The sequence below is a fragment of the Procambarus clarkii genome, chromosome 3, assembly GCF_040958095.1.
Source record: "Procambarus clarkii isolate CNS0578487 chromosome 3, FALCON_Pclarkii_2.0, whole genome shotgun sequence".
In the NCBI taxonomy this organism is placed as follows: Eukaryota; Metazoa; Arthropoda; class Malacostraca; order Decapoda; family Cambaridae; genus Procambarus; species Procambarus clarkii.
This window is the reverse complement of record NC_091152.1, coordinates 42,062,694-42,079,987: the sequence shown is the minus strand read 5'-3', so window position 1 is coordinate 42,079,987 and position 17,294 is coordinate 42,062,694. Positions and strand designations below refer to the sequence as shown.

At 43.0% G+C, this 17,294-nt stretch overlaps 1 protein-coding gene across 1 annotated transcript; it reads left to right on the top strand.

Moving 5' to 3' along the window:
- The first annotated feature begins 3,790 nt into the window (after nucleotides 1–3,790).
- Nucleotides 3,791–4,357, top strand: LOC138368918 (uncharacterized). Its single transcript, XM_069331640.1, has one exon. The coding sequence runs from the start codon at nucleotides 3,791–3,793 to the stop codon at nucleotides 4,355–4,357; it is 567 nt and encodes a 188-aa protein (XP_069187741.1).
- Nucleotides 4,358–17,294: the final 12,937 nt, after the last annotated feature.

The following is a 17,294-nucleotide window of genomic DNA, read 5'->3' as shown; positions in this document are numbered from 1 at the left end:
GTCAAAAGGGCGCTAGCTGTAAAGCCAGATTCTATATATGACAAGCTATATCAGAGAAAACACTATACATGGAACATGAAGACCTGGCTTAATTACCTTTAGTTTGAGGCTATATCGTGCTCTAACCGGCTAACCCTACCCAATGACATTAATGGCCACTAATGATAGATAATGGGTTTCGGAAAGAACACTTAACTTGATTTGATGACAGCGTGTTGACAATGGTACACCTTTGGTTTCCATAACACTACGTCCAAGTAAAATTAACAGGAGCCGAATTTGCTCCCGAGAGCCTCTGGTCTAGTCTCAACAATGTCTAACACTCCATACTACTGACGCCTGGCCGACATTGTCCAGATATGATAGGAGCCGAATTTGCTCCACGCGTCTCGGAGGTGACACAACAATGGCTGACCCTCCTTCCTCACTCCTGCCTGGCTTACATTGTCCAGATAACAGAAAGTGATAGAAGGGTCACATTTACTCTACTTTAATATTGATAATTAAGTTAATTTATATGAGATGTTTTTATGATGGTAAAGTCCAAAGACTAATGTATTTAAGAATAATTCCCACCATAATAGGTGGTGATTTATAATAGTATGTGGTGATGATATCCCGTTTTCTATAGACGGTAATTCCACTACAAGTTACGTTTTCTATGGGTAACTTGTTGGTAATACAGCAGCAATTATTATCTGTCTGTATGATATATTAAATGGTGTCGGATTTTCCGACAAATATCCGCCACATTGTATTCACAATATATTGCAAAATGATCACTTACTAGTTCTGGGATGAGCTTAACGTTGACGTTATTATCTACTAGGCTGTACCCAATCACATAATCCAGTCTACCCCCCAATAAATGGGTTTGTTTATCAGTATCATACACAGTAATATTATGATCATTAAGGTATTTAAAGAAGACCCTTCCATTATTGTTACACTGAACGTCACCAAGAGCAGTGTGACGAGCATTAAAGTCACCCATACATAACATACCTGTGTTACCTGTAGGTGTCGGTAGCAGGTCTGCTTTAAGTACACTACATCGTCCATATATGTTATACAGTAGGAAATGGCTATTTGCAGTTTGTAATTTGAATTTTTGATAATGTATACTATCACTCCTGTGATTTTTAATTAGTTTACAGATTAATCCACTCTTAATATACGTTAGTAAACCAGTTCCAATACTGTTGTTGTATGCTATATACCCAGGTATCCTGGGTGGGACCTTCTTGATAGTTGTGGACGTATATGGTTCCTGTAAACACATCACATCTACGTCTCTCATTTTAGCATACAAGATTACGTCATTTATCCAAAGATAAACACTTCGAATATTCCAAGAAAGAAACTTAATTGTTTTTGTTTGATGAGCCATGGTTAAGTGTCAAGGGAATTAAGGTAACATTTAAGCTCGTTAAACACTTGGAGAATATAAGTAATTTTGTTCCGTGTGTCCTGAGTACTTTTGTTTAGGAGGCGTCTAACCTGAGTAGGAGTTGGTATTCTCTTAAACTCTCTATCTTTAACCAATTCAAGGGTGTCTTGACGATCTGGTTGGGGTGCCAGTGAGGGATCAATGACTACTCTAACACCATGCCCCACGGGGATTTGACACTCACGTTCTGTAGAGACAGGTGAAGTAGCCTCAGCAGCTGCAACATTACCACTCGCATCACTACTGGTGCTGGGAGAATTTACTTGATCACTATCGCTAGCATGATTCACTTCACTATCACCGGGCAGATTCGTCACTAATGTTTGTATTTTAATTTCCAATTCCATAATTTTATTTTTTAACCAGTCAATTTCTTCTGTATCTTTGCTTGTTTGCCTTAGCCCATCGAGGGTTGGAAACTGCTTACTAGAGGTGACATTAGGAGCTTCCAGCTGGGTGCCTCCTGCAGCTGGACCAGACGCCTCTGGCGTCCTGCTCATGGTAGAGAGGGCGGGGCGTCGAGGGCAGTCACGATGCCAAACATCTACACCTTGACGCAAACACCTGGGACACTTCCGGACCAGAGGAGAGGCTTCCTCCCCATCCTCAAGGGTAGGGGGGTCCCTGTGAGGACACTCCCTTGTTTCGTGCTGTTCAGCACAGAGACTACACACAGGGTCATGTTGACAGTACCTAGAGATATGATGAGTACCATGGCACTTATAACAAACAACAGGAGGGGATACCCAAGGTTTTATAAGACTTGATGGGATGAAATGTCCAAAGAAGGTGTAATGTTCAGGGGGAGGGTCACTGCCATTCCAAACAATGATGATCCTGTTGAGAGGTTGACCATCCTTATGTATCCGTCTTGCCTTATAGACCCCGTCAAGGTTATAAGCTCTATCAAGAGGATACTCTTTGGGAAAACTAGTAACAATATATTCCTTAAGTTTTTTAGGTCGATTGATGGTGTCTTCTCTGGTGAAAACAATATTAGCAATCTCACCTTTAACCAGTTGAGTGATGATATTTTCTTGATTACGTGACACAAAGATGTAAGGGGATGTTGGTCTAGGTCGGACTATATCGAGGAATGTTTTGGAGAAGTTATTAGAAAGTTGTTCGAACCATTTCAGTTTATCGTTGGTGGATGTTCCAGGTGGGAATGCCAGACGCACATACTCAGCGCGGGGAGCAATAGGAGGCGTGGGTGGGCGGGCCCCTGGCTGGGTGGGCCCACCACCGCCCACCTCCACCGTCTTCACACGGGTTCCGGTGTTTCTGTCATCATTGCCAATGTTCTCATCGCCATCAACAGAGTCTGCAAGTTTAGACTTTCTTCTCGCATTCCGTGATCGTTGCACCTGCCACTCATTTCCGTTATCCAAATCAGCATCGGGTTCCATGTCAGCGGGTGACTGCCAGGTCTTCTGTTATGATTATAGGTCTTCTGTTATGATTATATTTCATCTTTGGAGAAATTATATGAACCGGCTCTTCCTCCTCCCGAAGCCTTTTTCAATAGTTTAAACAACAACCACAAGGGGAGGTTAGGGGGGTGGGGTGTATAGGATGTGTTCCCCACAACAACAACCACAAGGGGAGGTTAGGGGGGTGGGGTGTATAGGATGTGTTCCCCACAACAACAACCACAAGGGGAGGTTAGGGGGGTGGGGTGTATAGGATGTGTTCCCCACAACAACAACAACAACAACCACAAGGGGAGGTTACGGGGGTTGGAATATTGGATGTATTAAACAGCTAAAACCATACAATCAGATATCACTTTACTAGAAGATGGAGCTCGTACTAGATAAAATTTATTATAACCCCGCATCCTCAGGAGGGTTAGGGGGGGTCAATAGGTTGTATAAAGCAGCTAAAACCATAAAGCCAGATATAACTTTATCAGATGTCAAAGAATACTTGAAATCGTCTAAAGCTTACACTTTGCATGCATTAAAACCTCGCAAATTTCAACGACGAAAGGTACTGAGTCCTAAACCCCGTATATATTTAGCTTGTGATTTAGTAGAAATGGGATTATTAGCTAAACATAATGATGATATTAAATACATTCTCGTCTGTGTCGATATTTTTTCATGGTATGCGCAAGTAGCACCTCCCATATGCAAAGATGGACAGACTGTGAGTAAAGCTCTGAAAAACATATTGGAATCCTCATATTTCCAAGGAATACGTAAAATTAATACAGATCGAGGAGGTGAATTTTATAATTCTCATATGCAACGAATGTAAGCAGCTAAAAATATTCAACTGTATAGCGTATTTTCTTAAGAAACAAAAGCCGCCATCGCCGAACGCTTTATACGTACCATGAAAACCAAGATTTATAAATATATGACTGCGCACAATACCTCGAGATATCTGCCCATATTGCCTGATATCATAAAGGCGTATAACACAACACCCCACCGAGGGTTAGGTGGTCGGTCTCCAGTTGACGTTCATGCTTTATATCGTCCACAAGATATAAAGAAACAGTTCAATCTCATGTATAAAAGTAAGGACAAACCTAAAGCAGGTCTTAGTTCTCTACTAGCTGTCGGGGACACAGTTCGCATTACTCTCTCCAACAGAATTTCGACATTCAAGAAAGGTTTTGCTAGACAAAACACGGAAGAAATTTTCAGAATTATTCATATAGATAAAAGTCAGCCTATCCTATTATATTTTTTACAAGATTTGAATAACAAGCCTATTGACGGTGGGTTTTATAAGGAAGAATTAACCCTAACCCATTTACCAGCTGCATTTAATATTGAGAAGGTGCTACGTAAACGTACATTACCCAATAATAAATTACAGTATAAAGTAAGGTACGAAGGCTACGACTCTTCATTTGATCAGAGGATTGATGCTGATGATTTGTTGAAGATATGAAGAAGCCATTAGTATACAAGTACAGAAACTTGGTGACCTTGCTGAGCAAACTCAATTCCTCAGCCAGGAAAAAATTTATTGCACAGTTTAAAAAACCACATATTCATTGCTTGTCAGAGATTTTCAACAATTTTCTGAAAAATAGGCTTCCGGTTAAAAAGAGAGTTATAGTTAAATTGAAGAAATACAGAGACACCTTGCATTCGCTGGCTTGCAAGAAACCCTCAACTTCAAACAAAAAACGCATTTTATTGACTCGTAAAGGAGGCAGTATCCTCGGTATATTATTACCCATATCTGCTAGTTTAATATCCAGGCTATTTAATAAATAAAAAATGAAAGAATATTATCTAGTACCTCATAAAACCATCGATGAGGGACCCGCTAAAGTACCAGTAGTAAAAAAAGCAAAAGTAGCGCCATCAGTAGCTCCAACACCAGCAGCAAGTACTCCAGTAGCACCAGTTTCAGTACGAGCTAATCCTTCAATAGTACATTTGGTACATTTAAAATTGAAAGCTAAAGATCATGATTATGCTACTTCGCTGTTGAATTATTTTGATGAAAGCAAGATGGTGCAATGGGACGTCAATGGGAATCTGCAAATGCCAGTGACTGGAATAAACATAATTGATGATATTTTAACTAAAATGACGATTCACCGCTCTGTATTCCCACGAGAAAAATTACCGCTGGTTAAATTATTCATCTCTTTAACCTCAACTCCACGAGAAATGTTTAGGAATACAGAATCTCGTAAACAAGTATTTAATGATGACGTGGTACTAAGAAGAAAACGGGTGTATGCTCCTACTACAGCTGCTGGAGAAACTAAACCCCCTAAAGTTGGCGGAGGAGCAACTTGGCTAGCTTACTAAAGGTGAGTGTATAAATAGATGTTCTGTTTTGTTTTTAGTTTATTCATTCATAGTCCAGCAATGGATTCCCACGTTATTTATGCTACTAGTGTTTCTAATACAGATTTATTTCCTAATAATGTACCTAGTGCTTTTGAAAACAGACTGTATAATCAACTCGTGCTGGATTCTAGACGTTCCTACGAAATGTGTCTCCAGAATATATTATTGCCTTCGTCATATTACATAATAAGATCGGATGATCTGGAAAGTTATATCCGCGTGAGAATTATGTACCTAGATGTTAAAGGAATTAGTTACAAACATTCGAAATTTCTACCTAAAACTAATATTTTAGCTGGTGGCATAAAGGAAATTATATACGCCATCAATAATAAAATTACCCATATATTTTCACAGAATGATTTGAGTTTTGTGTCTGATGTCTATAAGACGTATTTCCCAGGATATGCAGATGCATATATTAAATATGGATCGATTTCCAATAGAGTAAAGTTCAATACCGCGAGCAGCGATGAGAATGTATTGTATTATGACGATAATCGAGCAATATGCAGGATTTCCCTATCTTTTGGGGCGAGTATTGGCAAGGTTTTAGGAACTGATCAGCATAAAAATTATGATATATACGTGCACAAGAATTATTTGGATGAAACACCCATATCAGACACGTGTCCCTACCCTCCACAACCCAGGGGCATGATGGAGTACTTGTGTGTTTATTGTGATAAAATTGCACCCACGATGTACGGAAATTTATTAGTGAATATATTGGACGTAGTGTCTTTGCAGGGTGGTGAAAGCACGAATAGGAAACTATATAAACCTCTAAACACAAATGTACTGGACAGTATAAGTATTGCAGTAACAGATCCTAATGGGACTCCTATTTATTTTGATAAACGAGGAAGCACAACAGCTGTTTTACATATACGACCCCGAATTGGGTCTATATAATAAGGACATTACAGTTCCGAGCCTCATTACTCATCTGCAAGCTACAAAATGCGCGTCAATTTCGTCCCTCCGTCTGTAGACGAAATATTATTCTTAATTAGTCCACCTGCCTCATATAAAGGAGGTGGGCTGAGTGATATTAGAATATTCAATAGGAGTCATATAAGAGGAGGTGGTATATTCAGTTTCCTCACTGGTTTAGCCCGTAAGGCAGCCCCATTTTTAATGAGAACCCTCGCTCCTGCCGTCTTAAGTATGGGTCAGAATGTATTGCAAGACATGCAAACAGGCGAACATTCCTTTAAAAAGTCAATGAAGAAGGATGGGATCGAATCATTGAAGGGAGTTGGCCGTCAGATTTTAGGTGGTGGTAAAAGGCGGAAAAAGTCTAAGAGAAAGGCTAAGGCCATTAAATTAGCACTTATTCGCAGTTTCACAAAACAGAATAAGAAGAATAAGAGATATAATGACGTGTTTGCATAAATTACAATTCATTCCTCTCATGGCATCCAGCATGAATACTACTACTACACTAGGAGCGGGGCTGCAATCCCCTTTCGAAAGTTATACAGTGGCTGTAACAGATGGATTTCCCAAACTTAATTCAACACGTATGATTGAGTCCACTATAGCCAGCAGGAAAAATATTGATATTTTACCTGTTAATTTAGGAATTAATAAATTTAAGGACTCGTATATTGAATTTAGAATCCCTGGCATTCCTGGTCATTTCCTGGATATGTCATCACTAGCCCTAGAAGTGGGGTTAGAATAACAGAAGCTGACGCCGCAATAGATTCGGGCAAAAAAGTGACTGTCGCCAATGGATTATCACAAACACTTTTTAAAACAGTGGTGGTGTATTTCAACGAACAAGTAGTTGAAAGTAATTCTTTATTTTCTTATTGGGCGTATATAAAGCTGCTAACGACTCTTTCCAGAAGTAAAATTGATGGTTTTAAGCATCTAGCGCATTTTTATAAAGAAGAGGCGCTAACGATACCCAATAAAATTGATACGCAGTATTTTGCTACGACCACGATAGATCAGGATGAGAAAATGGTTAATATGAAAGAACATGGCATTTATACGTGCTTTAAATTACTGCTGGATATTGCATCTATTAGCGAGTATTTACTGGATAACGTAGATGTAAGAATACGTTTGGAGTTAAATAGTGATTAATGGGTTATTGGCAGTGATACAGCAACTGCTAATTATAAATATAATATAAATATGGCCCGCTTATGGATAGATAGATTAACCCCATTCCCTTCTGGGCTACTAGCTATTAACAGAGCACTCGCCCAAAATAATGGTGCAGTAACGTATATATTTGATAAAACCCTATTTAAAACCTATATTCTAGGACAGGGCCAAAAATCATTAACTATGGACCAACCCTGGGGTGGAGTGATCCCTGAGAAGTTATACATGGCCATTATTGATATGGAAGCTATTTCTGGAGATTATACCTTAAACCCATTATATTTCAACAATTCCGCCTTGAGCAACGTATATATCTCGGTGAACGGCACGAGTTTATTTAATATCGCGTGTGATTTCCCCCATAAATGTTCGAAATTATATTATACGGTCCTGAATGCTGTAGGATTTAATGTAGATAATATTTTGTCCTACGAATCGTTCGTTAAAGGACAAACTCTGCTGGTCTCTAATTTATTACCAGAAGAAATAAAGGATACAGTTTCCTTGGAAGCGACAGGGAATTTAAGAATTACATTGGAATTTAATACAGCCATAGTGGGAAATAAAGTTATACTGCTGTTTGGTCCTACTACTGGGGTTATGAAAATTAATGCTGACCGACGTATTATTTGTGAAACGAGAGCCTAAGAAACATGAATTGTTTAGAAATAAACAATGGGTTGAAAAATATATATTTAGGGGAAGAAGCCATATATATCGGATGTTATTTAGCGAACGATGTACGGAGAATCTTCAAGAAATTGAATAAAGAGCCAGTGGTATTTATTTTAAATACTTTAGATGAGAAATCCCCTGCAATGATGATGGGTCATTGGATGACTGTGTATGTACACAATAAACCTTCAGGAGCCATTATCGTCCTGTTGGACAGTTTTGGGCTGAAGATGGAATCCCATTAAACGTTATTTACAAGAATTCCTCTCTTATTTTGAAGATTACAGAGTTTACATGTTCACAAAACGCATTCAGAGCATGGACTCGTATTATTGTGGAGCCTATGCCATGTTTTTCGTTTATCAATTATGCAACCTTAACTTGAAAGCTGCACTACATAAATTTGAAACTTTATTTGAATATGGGGAATATGATATGAACGATAGGAAGATAATTCAATTTGCATATTCTAATTTTGCAATGCCTAACTGCAAAAAGACATTTTGCATAGATGGAGAGGATAAATGTCTATCGCTGTGTGATGACTCCTCATATTACTGAGCTGTAAGTATATTTTAGATGTTTGCTGTATATTGTCTTTCATATTATTGCTGATTTATTACTATTATTATTATTATTATTATTATTATTATTATTCTGTGTTGCTAATATGGTTTTTATTCATTGTTCCAGATATGCTGTGGCAGAGGAACTGGTCTCACAAAAAATTACCAGGATCTGGGATTGCTATGACCAACATCTGAAATATCATGCTTGTTCCCCATTACAATTTTACTGTTAAGACTAGAATGTTAACTTTTATTACCAATAAAATAATAGAAACCTATACAATGCATATTCTTATACCTCTGATTAGGTTAGGTGGGGATGGACAGTCTTATCATTTTTGAATAATAACATCAAATACACATGCCAGTAGGACGCCAAAGGTCGCATTGGATGTCTGGTGACGTCATACATAGTTGACCAGTCAGGTGCTGTAATACCTTCACACCTATATGCTAATGACCATCAATACCTTATCCCTATACCTGAGGTCGCTTTTCACGATGTCACTAAACAACAACAACAACTGGTCTGTAGAATGTATTTGTTTGTTATATATAATAAGTTAGGTTAGGTTAGGTTAGGATGGTTTGATCGGGTTTATGAATAACAGAAAATATGAGCAATGAGCGAAAATACGAGCCAATGTAGCTGAATATCAACTCTGATGAAGCACAGAGTATAGGTGAGGTATTAAGCCAGATTAAGAGTTCACACTTATGTGTGAACCTCCTGGGATCCGCATTTAGCGCGCCTCGCGCCGCATTAGGGATGATGACGTCACAAAAGAAGGTACTTTGCAGAAGGCCTTATTTCAAAAACATGAAAGGCTTTGCTTTTACTGAATGGGTATTTTTGATCTGTGATATGCTACAGTAAGGTGTGGGAGGTATGTTTTTGAGCGAATGTGAGACGTGTATGTGGTTAAGGGCAATATTGGTTTACTACTGAACACGCATTGAAATCACCAATGCCCAAAGCTCTGTTTTTCATATAAACGACTGATAGCAGTTTTTTCATTTTAATTTTGCCCTATGCATAATAAACGATCCTTCAAGAAAGATTGTCAAAGCTCAAATTACATTCTCTAGAAAGACGAAGAAGAAATATGGGTGACATGATAGAGGTGTGACTGAATGGACATAGTAAAGGGGGATATTAATAACTTATTAAACGTATAAACATGAAATAGAACAGGAATGAATTGGATTGGTTTTTTAGATTTAGGAAAATACCAGGGTAAATACAGGTAACAGGGGAAGAACTCGAAAAATACACAAATAACTTCTTGCAGTGCTGCTCCCCTTTTGTTTCATGCAATGACCGATGGTTGGAAGTAAATTGGAAATTTAAAATAGACTAGGGTTGATGGTATTTTACATTAGGTTTCAGGGTTACTGTTGTATCACAAAACACACGACTCTTAGACCGGCTTTTTAATCTCCTTGATCGTGCCTGTGCAGGAACGCTCAGCGGCTAGCTGGTGACGTCACTGACCATTGACGATGCCTGTGCATGGGTCAGGCCATGACAGAAAATTCGAGAAAACCCTGGGGCCATAGACCGGCTATTTAATCCCCTTGAACGGACCTGTGCATGGACCACTGAGGCATCGAAAAAAAACACGGGCCATAGACCGGCTTGGGAAAAAAAAGTTCGTAAAACCCAGGGGCCATAGACCGGCTATGAAAGAAAATTTGAGAAAACCCTGGGGCCATAGACCAGCTATTTAATCCCCTTGAACGGACCTGTGCATGGACCACTGAGGCATCGAAAAAAACACGGGCCATAGACCGGCTTGGGAAAAAAAAGTTCGTAAAACCCAGGGGCCATAGACCGGGTATTTAATCCCCTTGAACGGACCACTGAGGCATCGAAAAAAAACGCGGGCCATAGACCGGCTTGGAAAAAAAAAGTTTGTAAAACCCAGGGGCCATAGACCGGCTATTTAATCCCCTTGAACGTACCTGTGCTTGGACCACTGAGGCATCGAAAAAAAACACGGGCCATAGACCGGCTTGGGAAAAAAGCAAAATAGCCGGTCTATGGCCCGGTTTACACTACTTATGTGGACGGACTGTTATGTGGACGGACTGTTATGTGGACGAACTGTTATGTGGACGGACTGTTATGTGGACGGACTGTTATGAGGACAGACTGTTATGAGGACGAACTGTTATGTGGACGGACTGTTATGTGGACGGACTGTTATGTGGACGGACTGTTATGTGGACGAACTGTTATGTGGACGGACTGTTATGTGGACGGACTGTTATGTGGACGGACTGTTATGAGGACGGACTGTTATGTGGACGGACTGTTATGTGGACGGACTGTTATGTGGACGGACTGTTATGTGGACGGACTGTTATGTGGACGGACTGTTATGAGGACGGACTGTTATGAGGACGGACTGTTATGAGGACGGACTGTTATTTGGACGGACTGTTATGTGGACGGGCTGTTATGTGGACGGTCTGTTATGAGGACGGTCTGTTATGTGGACGGACTGTTATGTGGACGGTCTTTTATGTGGACGGTCTGTTATGTGGACGGTCTGTTATGTGGACGGTCTGTTATGTGGACGGACTGTTATGTGGACGGACTGTTATGTCGACGGTCTGTTATGAGGACGGACTGTTATGAGGACGGGCTGTTATGTGGACGGACTGTTATATGGACGGTCTGTTATGAGGACGGACTGTTATGTGGATGGACTGTTATTTGGACGGACTGTTATGTGGACGGACTGTTATTTGGACGGTCTGTTATGTGGACGGACTGTTATGTGGACGGACTGTTATGTCGACGGTCTGTTATGAGGACGGACTGTTATGAGGACGGGCTGTTATGTGGACGGACTGTTATATGGACGGTCTGTTATGAGGACGGACTGTTATGTGGATGGACAGTTATTTGGACGGACTGTTATGTGGACGGACTGTTATTTGGACGGTCTGTTATGTGGACGGACTGTTATGTGGACGGACTGTTATGTGGACGGACTGTTATGTGGACGGTCTGTTATGTGGACGGTCTGTTATGAGGACGAACTGTTATGTGGACGGACTGTTATGTGGACGGACTGTTATGTGGACGGACTGTTATGTGGACGAACTGTTATGTGGACGGACTGTTATGTGGACGGACTGTTATGTGGACGGACTGTTATGTGGACGGACTGTTATGTGGACGGACTGTTATGTGGACGGACTGTTATGTGGACGGACTGTTATGTGGACGGACTGTTATGTGGACGGACTGTTATGTGGACGGACTGTTATGTGGACGGACTGTTATGAGGACGGACTGTTATGTGGACGGACTGTTATGAGGACGGACTGTTATGAGGACGGACTGTTATTTGGACGGACTGTTATGTGGACGGGCTGTTATGTGGACGGTCTGTTATGAGGACGGTCTGTTATGTGGACGGACTGTTATGTGGACGGTCTTTTATGTGGACGGACTGTTATGTGGACGGACTGTTATGTGGACGGACTGTTATGTGGACGGTCTGTTATGTGGACGGTCTGTTATGTGGACGGTCTGTTATGAGGACGGACTGTTATGAGGACGGGCTGTTATGTGGACGGACTGTTATGTGGACGGTCTGTTATGTGGACGGACTGTTATGTGGACGGGCTGTTATGTGGACGGTCTGTTATGTGGACGGTCTGTTATGTGGACGGACTGTTATGTGGACTGACTGTTATTTGGACGGTCTGTTATGTGGACGGACTGTTATGTGGACGGACTGTTATGTGGACGGACTGTTATGTGGACGGACTGTTATGTGGACGGACTGTTATGTGGACGGACTGTTATGTGGACGGACTGTTATGAGGACGAACTGTTATGTGGACGGACTGTTATGTGGACGGACTGTTATGTGGACGGACTGTTATGTGGACGAACTGTTATGTGGACGGACTGTTATGTGGACGGACTGTTATGTGGACGGACTGTTATGAGGAGGGACTGTTATGTGGACGGACTGTTATGTGGACGGACTGTTATGTGGACGGACTGTTATGTGGACGGACTGTTATGAGGACGGACTGTTATGTGGACGGATTGTTATGAGGACGGACTGTTATGAGGACGGACTGTTATTTGGACGGACTGTTATGTGGACGGGCTGTTATGTGGACGGTCTGTTATGAGGACGGACTGTTATGTGGACGGGCTGTTATGTGGACGGTCTGTTATGTGGACGGACTGTTATCTGGACGGACTGTTATGTGGACGGACTGTTATGTGGACGGACTGTTATGTGGACGGACTGTTATGTGGACGGACTGTTATGTGGACGGACTGTTATGAGGACGGACTGTTATGAGGACGAACTGTTATGTGGACGGATTGTTATGTGGACGGACTGTTATGTGGACGGACTGTTATGTGGACGAACTGTTATGTGGACGGACTGTTATGTGGACGGACTGTTATGTGGACGGACTGTTATGTGGACGGACTGTTATGTGGACGGACTGTTATGTGGACGGACTGTTATGTGGACGGACTGTTATGTGGACGGACTGTTATGTGGACGGACTGTTATGAGGACGGACTGTTATGTGGACGGACTGTTATGAGGACGGACTGTTATGAGGACGGACTGTTATTTGGACGGACTGTTATGTGGACGGGCTGTTATGTGGACGGTCTGTTATGAGGACGGTCTGTTATGTGGACGGACTGTTATGTGGACGGTCTTTTATGTGGACGGTCTGTTATGTGGACGGTCTGTTATGTGGACGGTCTGTTATGTGGACGGACTGTTATGTGGACGGACTGTTATGTCGACGGTCTGTTATGAGGACGGACTGTTATGAGGACGGGCTGTTATGTGGACGGACTGTTATATGGACGGTCTGTTATGAGGACGGACTGTTATGTGGATGGACAGTTATTTGGACGGACTGTTATGTGGACGGACTGTTATTTGGACGGTCTGTTATGTGGACGGACTGTTATGTGGACGGACTGTTATGTGGACGGACTGTTATGTGGACGGTCTGTTATGTGGACGGTCTGTTATGAGGACGAACTGTTATGTGGACGGACTGTTATGTGGACGGACTGTTATGTGGACGGACTGTTATGTGGACGAACTGTTATGTGGACGGACTGTTATGTGGACGGACTGTTATGTGGACGGACTGTTATGTGGACGGACTGTTATGTGGACGGACTGTTATGTGGACGGACTGTTATGTGGACGGACTGTTATGTGGACGGACTGTTATGTGGACGGACTGTTATGTGGACGGACTGTTATGTGGACGGACTGTTATGAGGACGGACTGTTATGTGGACGGACTGTTATGAGGACGGACTGTTATGAGGACGGACTGTTATTTGGACGGACTGTTATGTGGACGGGCTGTTATGTGGACGGTCTGTTATGAGGACGGTCTGTTATGTGGACGGACTGTTATGTGGACGGTCTTTTATGTGGACGGACTGTTATGTGGACGGACTGTTATGTGGACGGACTGTTATGTGGACGGTCTGTTATGTGGACGGTCTGTTATGTGGACGGTCTGTTATGAGGACGGACTGTTATGAGGACGGGCTGTTATGTGGACGGACTGTTATGTGGACGGTCTGTTATGTGGACGGACTGTTATGTGGACGGGCTGTTATGTGGACGGTCTGTTATGTGGACGGTCTGTTATGTGGACGGACTGTTATGTGGACTGACTGTTATTTGGACGGTCTGTTATGTGGACGGACTGTTATGTGGACGGACTGTTATGTGGACGGACTGTTATGTGGACGGACTGTTATGTGGACGGACTGTTATGTGGACGGACTGTTATGTGGACGGACTGTTATGAGGACGAACTGTTATGTGGACGGACTGTTATGTGGACGGACTGTTATGTGGACGGACTGTTATGTGGACGAACTGTTATGTGGACGGACTGTTATGTGGACGGACTGTTATGTGGACGGACTGTTATGAGGAGGGACTGTTATGTGGACGGACTGTTATGTGGACGGACTGTTATGTGGACGGACTGTTATGTGGACGGACTGTTATGAGGACGGACTGTTATGTGGACGGATTGTTATGAGGACGGACTGTTATGAGGACGGACTGTTATTTGGACGGACTGTTATGTGGACGGGCTGTTATGTGGACGGTCTGTTATGAGGACGGACTGTTATGTGGACGGGCTGTTATGTGGACGGTCTGTTATGTGGACGGACTGTTATCTGGACGGACTGTTATGTGGACGGACTGTTATGTGGACGGACTGTTATGTGGACGGACTGTTATGTGGACGGACTGTTATGTGGACGGACTGTTATGAGGACGGACTGTTATGAGGACGAACTGTTATGTGGACGGATTGTTATGTGGACGGACTGTTATGTGGACGGACTGTTATGTGGACGAACTGTTATGTGGACGGACTGTTATGTGGACGGACTGTTATGTGGACGGACTGTTATGTGGACGGACTGTTATGTGGACGGACTGTTATGTGGACGGACTGTTATGTGGACGGACTGTTATGTGGACGGACTGTTATGTGGACGGACTGTTATGAGGACGGACTGTTATGTGGACGGACTGTTATGAGGACGGACTGTTATGAGGACGGACTGTTATTTGGACGGACTGTTATGTGGACGGGCTGTTATGTGGACGGTCTGTTATGAGGACGGTCTGTTATGTGGACGGACTGTTATGTGGACGGTCTTTTATGTGGACGGTCTGTTATGTGGACGGTCTGTTATGTGGACGGTCTGTTATGTGGACGGACTGTTATGTGGACGGACTGTTATGTCGACGGTCTGTTATGAGGACGGACTGTTATGAGGACGGGCTGTTATGTGGACGGACTGTTATATGGACGGTCTGTTATGAGGACGGGCTGTTATGTGGATGGACTGTTATTTGGACGGACTGTTATGTGGACGGACTGTTATTTGGACGGTCTGTTATGTGGACGGACTGTTATGTGGACGGACTGTTATGTCGACGGTCTGTTATGAGGACGGACTGTTATGAGGACGGGCTGTTATGTGGACGGACTGTTATATGGACGGTCTGTTATGAGGACGGACTGTTATGTGGATGGACAGTTATTTGGACGGACTGTTATGTGGACGGACTGTTATTTGGACGGTCTGTTATGTGGACGGACTGTTATGTGGACGGACTGTTATGTGGACGGACTGTTATGTGGACGGTCTGTTATGTGGACGGTCTGTTATGAGGACGGACTGTTATGTGGATGGACAGTTATTTGGACGGACTGTTATGTGGACGGACTGTTATTTGGACGGTCTGTTATGTGGACGGACTGTTATGTGGACGGACTGTTATGTGGACGGACTGTTATGTGGACGGTCTGTTATGAGGACGGACTGTTATGTGGACGGGCTGTTATGTGGACGGTCTGTTATGTGGACGGACTGTTATGTGGACTGACTGTTATTTGGACGGTCTGTTATGTGGACGGTCTGTTATGTGGACGGACTGTTATGTGGACGGACTGTTATGTGGACGGACTGTTATGTGGACGGACTGTTATGTGGACGGACTGTTATGTGGACGGACTGTTATGTGGACGGACTGTTATGAGGACGAACTGTTATGTGGACGGACTGTTATGTGGACGGACTGTTATGTGGACGGACTGTTATGTGGACGGGCTGTTATGTGGACGGTCTGTTATGTGGACGGACTGTTATGTGGACTGACTGTTATTTGGACGGTCTGTTATGTGGACGGTCTGTTATGTGGACGGACTGTTATGTGGACGGACTGTTATGTGGACGGACTGTTATGTGGACGGACTGTTATGTGGACGGACTGTTATGTGGACGGACTGTTATGTGGACGGACTGTTATGAGGACGGACTGTTATGTGGACGGACTGTTATGTGGACGGACTGTTATGTGGACGGACTGTTATGTGGACGGACTGTTATGTGGACGGACTGTTATGAGGACGGACTGTTATGTGGACGGATTGTTATGAGGACGGACTGTTATGAGGACGGACTGTTATTTGGACGGACTGTTATGTGGACGGGCTGTTATGTGGACGGTCTGTTATGAGGACGGACTGTTATGTGGACGGGCTGTTATGTGGACGGTCTGTTATGTGGACGGACTGTTATCTGGACGGACTGTTATGTGGACGGACTGTTATGTGGACGGACTGTTATGTGGACGAACTGTTATGTGGACGGACTGTTATGTGGACGGACTGTTATGAGGACGGACTGTTATGAGGACGAACTGTTATGTGGACGGACTGTTATGTGGACGGACTGTTATGTGGACGGACTGTTATGTGGACGAACTGTTATGTGGACGGACTGTTATGTGGACGGACTGTTATGTGGACGGACTGTTATGAGGACGGACTGTTATGTGGACGGACTGTTATGTGGACGGACTGTTATGTGGACGGACTGTTATGTGGACGGACTGTTATGAGGACGGACTGTTATGAGGACGGACTGTTATGTGGACGGACTGTTATGAGGACGGACTGTTATGAGGACGGACTGTTATTTGGACGGACTGTTATGTGGACGGGCTGTTATGTGGACGGTCTGTTATGAGGACGGTCTGTTATGTGGACGGACTGTTATGTGGACGGTCTTTTATGTGGACG

Excerpts from the sequence above, each read along its gene's own strand:
- LOC138368918 (XM_069331640.1), top strand. The coding sequence starts at position 3,791 with ATGAAAACCAAGATTTATAAATATATGACTGCGCACAATACCTCGAGA.